General features: G+C 37.9%; 2 protein-coding genes across 2 annotated transcripts; both read right to left on the reverse strand.

Moving 5' to 3' along the window:
* Positions 1-581: 581 nt before the first annotated feature.
* LOC125579750 (DNA-binding protein HEXBP-like) lies at positions 582-1,013 on the reverse strand. Its single transcript, XM_048743591.1, has one exon. It carries the CDS (start codon positions 1,011-1,013, stop codon positions 582-584), a length of 432 nt encoding a protein of 143 aa, XP_048599548.1.
* A 2,347-nt stretch (positions 1,014-3,360) lies between these two features.
* On the reverse strand, positions 3,361-7,981 carry LOC106375462 (transcription factor bHLH68-like). The gene is made up of 8 exons (XM_013815378.3): positions 7,506-7,981; positions 6,870-7,245; positions 6,470-6,550; positions 5,602-5,667; positions 5,307-5,372; positions 4,803-4,862; positions 4,610-4,654; positions 3,361-3,914 (listed from the first exon to the last, which is right to left on the reverse strand). The coding sequence occupies exons 1-8, from the start codon at positions 7,826-7,828 to the stop codon at positions 3,717-3,719; spliced, it is 1,215 nt and encodes a 404-aa protein (XP_013670832.1). The 5' UTR covers positions 7,829-7,981; the 3' UTR covers positions 3,361-3,716.
* Between the last annotated feature and the right edge of the window lie 1,335 nt (positions 7,982-9,316).

The following is a 9,316-nucleotide window of genomic DNA, read 5'->3' on the forward strand; positions in this document are numbered from 1 at the left end:
TGGGTCTCACCCACCATTTCAATAGTGGCTAAAAAGGCTTCTCCTCCTTTCCGGATTGCTTCTTTCAGCATGGGCCATCGACACCACATTATTCCGGTCCTAGTTCTCATTCCTCTGTACACGATTTGCCTCCCATCAAGCGGAATCCTAACGCATGCTTTGGCACACTCGACCACAGCTCTGTGTTGTGCTAGCCAATCCATTCCCAAGATCACCTCGTAACGCCCCAATTCTAACTCCAGCAGGTCTCCGGGTAAATTCACTCCTGCGAGGATCACCGGTACTTCTTCATGTCTTCCCCTCGTGGCCATTTTCTCTGTTCCTGCCGTCTCGACTCCCGTCACCATGGGGTTGAAGTTCCCCTTAAAGTCCCACTCACGCGAAGTCTAGGGCTTACAAAACTGTGAGTTGCCCCGGTGTCGAAGAGAGTGAACGATGTCACTCCTCCGACCGCGACAGACCCTACACAACACTAACGCTAAGCTACACGACTACTAACAGTTCTTTTCATATAGCATAATCGTAGCGTTAAATCAAAACATACCCGCGATTGGTTCGGCTCCTTCGCGACCCTCGACGGCTTACGCTCTTGGCCCTGCGGCTTGCCCTCTCTGCTGTTGGGGTTGCGTCCCTTCCGCATTTCCTCTTTGGTGTGTTGGGCACTCCCACGCCTGATGTCCCTCCTGGCCGCAGCGGTGACAGCACCTGCGTTTGGCCTGTCTCTCCTTCGGGCAATCCCTCGCCATATGGCCGCGCTCGCCGCAGGCGAAGCATGCTCCTGCTCTGCACTCCCCCGCATGGAATTGTCCACACCTTTCACATGCGGGCCTTAATGGGGCAGGCTCAGCCGCGGGCAGTGCATCCCGGGGCCGTTTGGCACCCCGGTTCTGGGAGTTCTGGTTCTGTTTTCGTTCTTCCTCGAGCCCTGATTCCTGTTCTGCGGCTTTCTCAATCAGCTCATGGACATCACGATACTCCCTCACGTTGCAGCTATTCCTCAGTTCCACTCTCATGCCTTTGAGGAAACGGCGGATTAAGTCGTGATCACTCAGGTAGTGACCCGCAAATCTCCGAAGTCGGTTGAACTCGTCTCCGTAGTCTCGTACATTCCTTGACCCTGACGGATGTCCTGAAACTTGCTTTCCATCGCGTCCATGGCTTCTAAGGGGAAGTACTTCCCATTGAATGCTTCCAGGAAATCATCCCAGGTCAGTCGTATCCCGTGTGACCTTTCGACCACTTCGTCCCACCACACTAGTGCGTCGTCCTTAAGATAGTGAGCAGCCAGGTCCCTACGGAACTCCGGTGGGCACCTTGCAGAAGCGAAGTTCCTCTCGAGTTGACGTCTCCAGTTATCCGCGACAATTGCGTCGGCCTTTCCATTGAAAAACTCCGTCTGCATACTCTTCATGTGTCTCAGCATGTCCCAGTAGTTGGGGCCTGGGGCGTGCACCACCGCAGGCGCTGCCGGGGGTGGTGGCGGATTCTGGGCCGCCCCAGGTGGTATGGGGTTGTCCCCCGCCTCTGCGGCGGCTTCACCATTGGGCAATTGACCCCCATAGGCGTCACGGTATCTTTGCAGTTCTGCCAGGAGCGCTGCATTCACCACGTTCGGCATTTCCACTGGGTTTCCATTCTCGGGTGCGCCCTCTCTTCGGCTTTCTGCCTCGCTGGAGGCTTGAGACGCAGACCTGGTGACCCGTCGTGTCGCTCTCGGGATGGCCGCAGCTGGCCTTGCAACTCTGGCATTCTTGGGAGGCATTCTGTTGACAAGTGAAGGAGTATTAGCTACGGTTCTACTCGTATTCTATTGTCCACCGAGTGAGCTAGGAGTTCCGTCCGAGTGGTGCATTTTTTTTTTTTTTTTTTTTTTTTTAAACTCCATTTTGAAACACTTAGAAAAACGTTCGGAAGAAGTCCTTTTGAAACCTTTTTTTTTTTTTCCTACTTCTACCCGACCTGCCCTTCCCACCCGGGACAGCACCGGGTGGGTTTAACCTGGCTCTGATACCAATTGTAACGGCCTTGGCCCAAAGAACCTTATCAAATGCTTTACCCCAAACCTTTTCGTTCAAAAACTCTTATTAAAACTCAAATTGTCTTACATAAAACCAAACTCAACAAAACTGAAATGTCGAATAAAAACTGAAGAAGAAATGGTTGAAAGAAAGGAGTCATAAATGAAAGACTCGAGAAAACACTTGCACCATACGGACATCTACTCCCGCTCCCTCTCGGCCCTACCTGTAAAAAGAGGGGTGAGTACATAATACTCAGTGAGGGTAGGTTCTAGGAACCCACGAGCTCAACTCAGGAAGAGCAAACAATCACAAGTCATGAGCTAATAAGATCTATTACACAGAAACCCATACTACCCGACATGAACTAAAGACCCTACAATGCACATCCTTTTCATCTTTTCGTCCTTTTCATCAGTGGGTAGCCCCAACTAGGCTTCTACCCCATATTCTTGTGGATTGGCCACATCTCCTATGGGTGTTTCCATATTCTTGTGGATTGGCCACATCTCCTATGGATACCTAGCGTGGACTACTACCCCACATACTTTCCTTAGACTCTATATGATCCCTTATTCGTATTTATTCTTACATCTTTCACTTATCATTCACAACACGTCTCAACACCTTATCATCATATTCTTGACCACCCTAACATGCCTACGTTCTTATCACTTCAACACGTACTATCGTCTAGACAAGATCAATCACATATCACATCACACATACACACAATATCTAGAACTGATTAACAAAGGACTAAGTCCCATTGGTTACTCAACATGAGGCAAGTTCACAGCCAAGTCCTCACCTTAGCTTTTTGCAGAAGTAGGTCTGGATCTAGGTTTGGGGAACAGTCACTTCTCGAGATCTGATTTGAGAATCGGATTCACACAAGAGAGAGATGGGTTTAGAATCTGTCATTTTTCAATGACTTAGAGCTAGAGATCTTAGTTTTACCTTTAGGGTTCAGATCTCAGTTGCTTGCACGAAACTGAATCAAGGAGGCGGCGGCTAGGAGCTCGGTTGCGGCGGCTAGGGCTTCGCGGGCGGCTGGCTTCGCCGAAGATGGAGCGGCGGCGGCTTGAGGCGGAGGCGGCGGCGGGGTTCTGCTCAGGCAGGGCTTCGCTTGCTGTCTCTCTTGTGGCTGAACCCTAGGGAAACTTCTCCTTTTATAAGCAATGGAAAGGGTTATGTCTAGGGTTTCTACTCCTTGGGCCTCCTGCACTTGAGTTTCCTTTTGGGCCGGGCCCGGGATGTTACAAAGACTGTCTGCTTAATTTCTTCCGCAATAGATCATGATCGGAGAAACGGTGTTATGTTGTATCTTTAACACACAGTAGACATGTAAACTCATAACAGCAATAATAAGTTAATAACGATACAAACCACGTGGAAGTAATAAAATAAGTACTTAAAAACAAATTACAATTAACCGGTAAATGAAATAACAATTTCTTAAAGCACGGAGACATACTGCTTGAGCATCTGATAACAAAAGTGATGTAACAATAAACGCATATTCGTCAAACGCCAAACGGAAATTCTCTAGCAAAGCATTAGACGAAGTACTTTGTATACCATCATGAGCAATCAGCCTTGGAAACTCACTTTGTTGGTTTCTCAGTAGACTGACTGCTCATGATGTTATATCATTTTCTCTAACGTTGGAATTTCACGTGGCGTAGTTTGTCTGGCTCAATGGAAACCGGCAGAGCCGAGTGCTGGAGCCCAGTAGTCGGCACCGTTGTCACTCCCAACTTGGAGTGTGCAGGAGATTGGAACAAGACATAAACCTCGACTTCTCAAATCTTTCTTAGGTTCTTCATTTGCATTTTGAGTTTCCGTAGACGAAAACGATGCTTCTCTTCTCTTCATGCACTGATCATTCAGGAGCTAAAACCATATAATAAAATAAGAAACAATTGGTAAGTTTTGTTGCATTGACTAATAGCAAAATAACACATATTGATCTGTCACATATATAACGAGGTAAGAAATATGTGTTTAGTTTTATTACATATATTGTACTTACTAGATACGAAATATAAAATGACAACAATTGATTTTCTTAAAAGATATTGTGTTTTTATCAAAAATATAATTCTTAGACAATTGTACTACTTAACATATGCAAAATATGAATCAACATGTAGAATGGAAAAGAAAGAGGTAAGGCTTTTGTATATATAATTTCATTGGGTTTTCTTTAGAGGAAGGCATATAATAAATAGTTTTAAGAGCATATAATTAATACAAGACCGCCCAAAGAATTTGAAATGTACTTTGATGGAGAACACAAATAAGGAGAAAAGTTGATATTTAAATAAATGCGGTGGCTTTGTTGGTTTTAACAAGCTTTCTTGGTTATTATTATCAATAATGCAAGGGAAGGTGAAAAAGGCTGGCGATTGCATCTTTTAAAATTTAAAACTTTATCTTTGAAGAAAACAGTAAAAAGGAAAAGGGGTATATGTTGGAAACTGAAGCTGTCCACATTTTTAGATTTGGATTCAACTGATCCAATAAAAAGTATATTGTTTAAACTATTGCTCTATATATAATGCAGACGTATAAAACTGGAAGTATACCTGACCGGGGTCCTCAGGAAATAAGCAATTTCTGTCTCCTTGCAGCTATGTATAAAAAACCATAGTTAAGAGAAATTTGTATATATGAGTACGTAAGTACATAGTATAAACTATAGTATGATGATGTGTATGAATATTCAGGATATATGTGCGTCTTATGCAGTATATGTATAAATGGAAATTTGGTGCTTACAAGTTGTTGGTGCCTCATATTCCCCGAGGCAGTCGTACCAAAGTATGGATGACTCAGAGCCTGCAACAGTTTCAAGAAAGAAACATAATACTTTATATATAATCACATCAATCAAAGATTACTTAACATGGAGAAAACAAAACTTTTTACTCTTTTTTTTTTTTGGTCGAATACTATCTTTATATATCTACCCTCTCTTTTATTGTTGTTTTAACAAGTGTCTCTTTCGCCATCATTTTAAATCAATGAAATAATTTTCGTCCATCATTGCATATATAATGTTTTATATTAAATATGTTTTTTTTATCAAATATGTTAATCTAGTGATAATACTGAGATGGATTCCCACTAACCACGAAATTGATACTCAGAGACCTAATACCAAAATAATTAGTGATATAATTTATGTTTCAGTTAACTTTGATTACTATAACAAGTAGCATTATCTTTCTTCTATTGAAAGGAAACTGAGAATATTGAGAGTCTGGAAAAGACGAGTCGCACCTCAATTTGACTCTGAAGGAATCTAATGTATCCAATAGCTTCCGACAGGACAGAAGCTGTGTCAGTCTGCAAAAAATGGGTAAAAAAAGAAAGAAGAATGATTTAGATTATAAAAGATTTAAAATTATCTTCAATATTAATGCTAATATTTGTAGGTGTAGATGTTAAGAATAATGATACAAATTAAGTTTTTTCTTTTAATGTTTTTTTTTTGTCATCTTTTTTCTTTTAATGTTTCAAAGTTGAATTGATAAGAATAAGATTAGTGTAATATAAAATTATCTTCAATATTTACCTTTCCAAAAGGTGATACTAGCTGATGAAGCGCTGCGATCCGGCCTCCGAGTTTCTCTTTTCTCACCTTTAATTAATTATCACCAAAATTAATTAATAGCACAAACATAAAATAGAAGCTTTATATATATGCATGTGCCGTTATATTTTTTTACTAGTTACCATGCATATAGAAAACGTGCTTGCTTTATAAGTTAGAAGGGTTCAGTCTATTTGTCATATAGCTAACAATTGTATCATCGGATTCTAATTCTTATACGAGTTTCCATGACTATATATTTCAAAACAGTACAGTAAAATTGAAATCTAAACTATATAATACTCACTCCGTTTCATAATACTTGATGTTTTGTAATAGTACACAAAAATTAAGAATATTACATTTCCCTAAAAAAATATTTTAAAGATATAATTTTAAAATCAGTTAACCAATTATAAAAAAGAATCTAAAATCTAATTGGTTGAACAGTTTCCAATAAAGTTAAAGTTAACCTTAAAATCTTAAAACTTCTTTAAAATCTCAAAACTTCATGTAAATTGAAACAAAACAAACTTTCTAAAACATCATTTATATTGAAACGGAGTGAGTATATAATATCTAAGGAATATTGAGGAGTTTAAAGTTTGATTTTCCCCAAAAAAGAAAAAGGAATAATGAAGAAGGGAGAAGAAGACAAAACAAGAAAGAACAAAAGAGTTGCGAAACACAAAAATCACACAGCTTATTCTGTGCCCATTCTGTTTTGTTTGCTTCTTCTGTTCTTCTTTGTGTTTGTGTCTTTGTTTTGTTATTATGATGTCAGGGAGAGATTTTATATGAGAAGTTATATAGGTAAACTAAAGTTTCGTTGATATAATCAGTTAGCTACCTTGAGGGTCGATTGTGACGAAGGAGAAGGCTGAAGCCTTGGCTTTTTATTAGTAGACCCACCAATCTCTAAGCTGTTACACTTCATCGCATGTATAGATAACAAACAAAATAAAGATCAATTAGCCATTAATCAAAAATATTCATTGCAAACCTATTATGGTTGATTATTGAATTTAATCCAAACCGTAAAATAAGACATGGTTTGTCCTGTTTTCTTAATTGATCTTTTTAGATTTCACTTTTTCAGAGTAGTTGATGTGTTTATATGTATATTAATTAGATCGTGTTTCGGATTTTTTCTCTCTGTTATCTCTTAATTTTAACTCCTTTTAGCATTTAAAAAGAAAAGAAAAAACTTGTATTCTATCAAATTATCAGAGATGTGGAAAAATAATTACCTCAGAGGAACGATCCGGAGGAATGTGTCTACCCTCGGACAAATTAAGACCATTGTGAATGCTCGAGAAATCCAACATATTACTGTTGTTGTTGTTATCATCGTTGCTATTTAGACTTGTTGTGGTTATGGTTGAAACACAAGACTTGTTAGGAGGTGAGTTTGGAGAAGGTGTGAGGTAGCCATTGCTGTTGTTAATGTTGCTCTCTTGTTTGATGTCATCAACCCCCATGGAAGCTTGTTGGTGGCTTAGCACTTGTTCTTCCCAGTTCTCTAATCCCATCTTCCCTTGAAAATTATGGTGCTGCTGTTCAACATGATGATTATGATGGATCATCATCTCCAATCTCTCGTCCTCTCCCATCATCAATCCACCCCTTAGGTCACAAATAAGATACACGTATTAGATTTGCGTATTTGATACTGAAGATACGAGAAACACACAAACAAAGCAAAGTTTGGGTTTCATGGAAACTGATAAATTATAAATATATTAAAGAAGTCAATATTAGGTTACAACACATGACAAAACAAAGTCATGAAGTTGATTAGGTGAACTCAAGATCATGTGCTTAGAGAGAATATTTTCGTTTCGGAATATCTCTATATATGGAGGGGAGAGAGAGATGAGAGTTACAAAAGAAGTTGGCTAAGGCTCCAAGACTCAGGAGGGAGATCATTGCTTTCGAGCCAAGAGGAGAGATTAGGGTTATTAGGCAAAGACGGCGAAGAAGAAGACGAAGAAGAAGTTGCCGGGTATGGCATGAAGGGCGGCAAGAGAGTCGGCATCATTTGTGGTCGGACATAATTGTTAGGGGTCATTCGTGGCGGCAACGGCCCATGCTGATGACCCATCAACGGTTGTGGTGGCCTCATGCTGCCGCTTGCGTTCCACCAATTAGGGTTTCCGGGCGCCATCAACTGTTGAACCGGCGAACTCTCCAACACACCTCTATTCATCACCTTCTCTCTCTACTGTCTCTCTAGATCTCTTTATGTGTTTACTAATCAAGGGCTTTGGAAAAACTTTGAGAAGTGTTTGATTCTTTAGGTTAAGTAGTTTTAGTTTTCTCGGAGAAGAGAAAGAGAGAGGAAAAAAACTAACTTATAGCATTTCTATCTCATTTGTTAACATGTGATGTGATGTTAATTTTTGTTGAAGTTTTTTAATTGTATTTAGTTTTGTCTTTTTCCTCACTTTTTTGTTCCTTTAATTTTATCTTCTTTAAATATATATTTTATTGAATATCATATATTTACTTTTTTCCCATGCTTTAGCTTTATCTTAAAGTGGGGCAGAGAAAGGTGGTAGCTACTTTTGTTATTTAAATCAATACATGAGTTGAGAAAACAAGCAAATAAGATTTAAATCGAGGAAGATTATTCGAATATTTTATATACGGTGTCTAAAATTTTCAAATATATACAGTGAATATTTTTCTTTTGGATATATCACAAGTGTCTTGCATCTATGGTCTATGTATCTGCCTTTTTCATCGAATGGAAAATTTAACATCCTCTTTCCAGATTTAATCATTCTTGATCTTATTTTCCAATTAGTAGGGTTGCTTTTTCGATCTAACGGTTTAGATTAATCAGTGAGTTCTAAACTTGCAATGATTGTATTCTGGGCCAATACGAGGGCTTTAAATTTGTACTAGGCGACCTAACAGTTTTACTGAATGAGAGAGCCAGTTAAAAAACATAGGTTTTATCGGTGACATGAGTTAAATTTGATTGAATTTGAGTTAGAAGCATAATTCATAAATGTCACCAATTATGAATTACTTTTAATTTTTTTGAGTTAATGCTTGAATTATAATGTGTTACTAGATTAAGATCCGCACATTGCGCGAGATAAACATTATATATATAAATTATTTTATGTATTATATGTTCTTACATGTTATGAAATAATAAATATATATTGAATAATTAAAAGTAAGTAACTATTACATATATAATTAAATTAGTGCGAACGTATAAATCAATTTTATTAATCCAAACATTTTTTTAAAAAATTTGATACGATATGTAATTAAATTTAAATGATATTAACATACATTGTATATTTTTAATATTAGTGTCTATTAAATGATGTTTTCTACTCATATGTTTTTCTTATCATGTGTATCTTTAATAGCAAAAACTTTAAATTACTGATAACAAAATTTTCATTGTGGGATTAATAATTTTAGTAATTTATAATTTTAAAAAATTTATCAATGTTAGTTCAAAACTTTTATCAAAAAAAATTATTCAAAGTAAATTTTAAAATTAAAATATTTATTTATTCAATATGGTTTATAGTTTAATTTAGAATGATATATATACATATATATTTTAAATCTTAATGATTAATTAAATTAGTCTTTTATTTATATGATTTTGTAATCATTTGTATTTTGTCATAACAAAAAATTTTAAACCATGGATCGCAAAATTTGA

The sequence above is a fragment of the Brassica napus genome, chromosome C1, assembly GCF_020379485.1.
Source record: "Brassica napus cultivar Da-Ae chromosome C1, Da-Ae, whole genome shotgun sequence".
Taxonomy (NCBI): Eukaryota; Viridiplantae; Streptophyta; class Magnoliopsida; order Brassicales; family Brassicaceae; genus Brassica; species Brassica napus.

What these genes read in the sequence shown, in the direction of transcription:
- LOC125579750 (XM_048743591.1), bottom strand. Translation starts at nt 1,013, where the DNA reads ATGAGAGTGGAACTGAGGAATAGCTGCAACGTGAGGGAGTATCGTGAT.
- LOC106375462 (XM_013815378.3), bottom strand. Translation starts at nt 7,828, where the DNA reads ATGAATAGAGGTGTGTTGGAGAGTTCGCCGGTTCAACAGTTGATGGCG. An exon ending in AGCCTTAGCCAACTTCTTTT is followed by an intron (nt 7,246 to 7,505) that starts GTAACTCTCATC and finishes TTGTGACCTAAG; the next exon opens with GGGTGGATTGATGATGGGAG. An exon ending in CTCCGGATCGTTCCTCTGAG is followed by an intron (nt 6,551 to 6,869) that starts GTAATTATTTTT and finishes CATGCGATGAAG; the next exon opens with TGTAACAGCTTAGAGATTGG.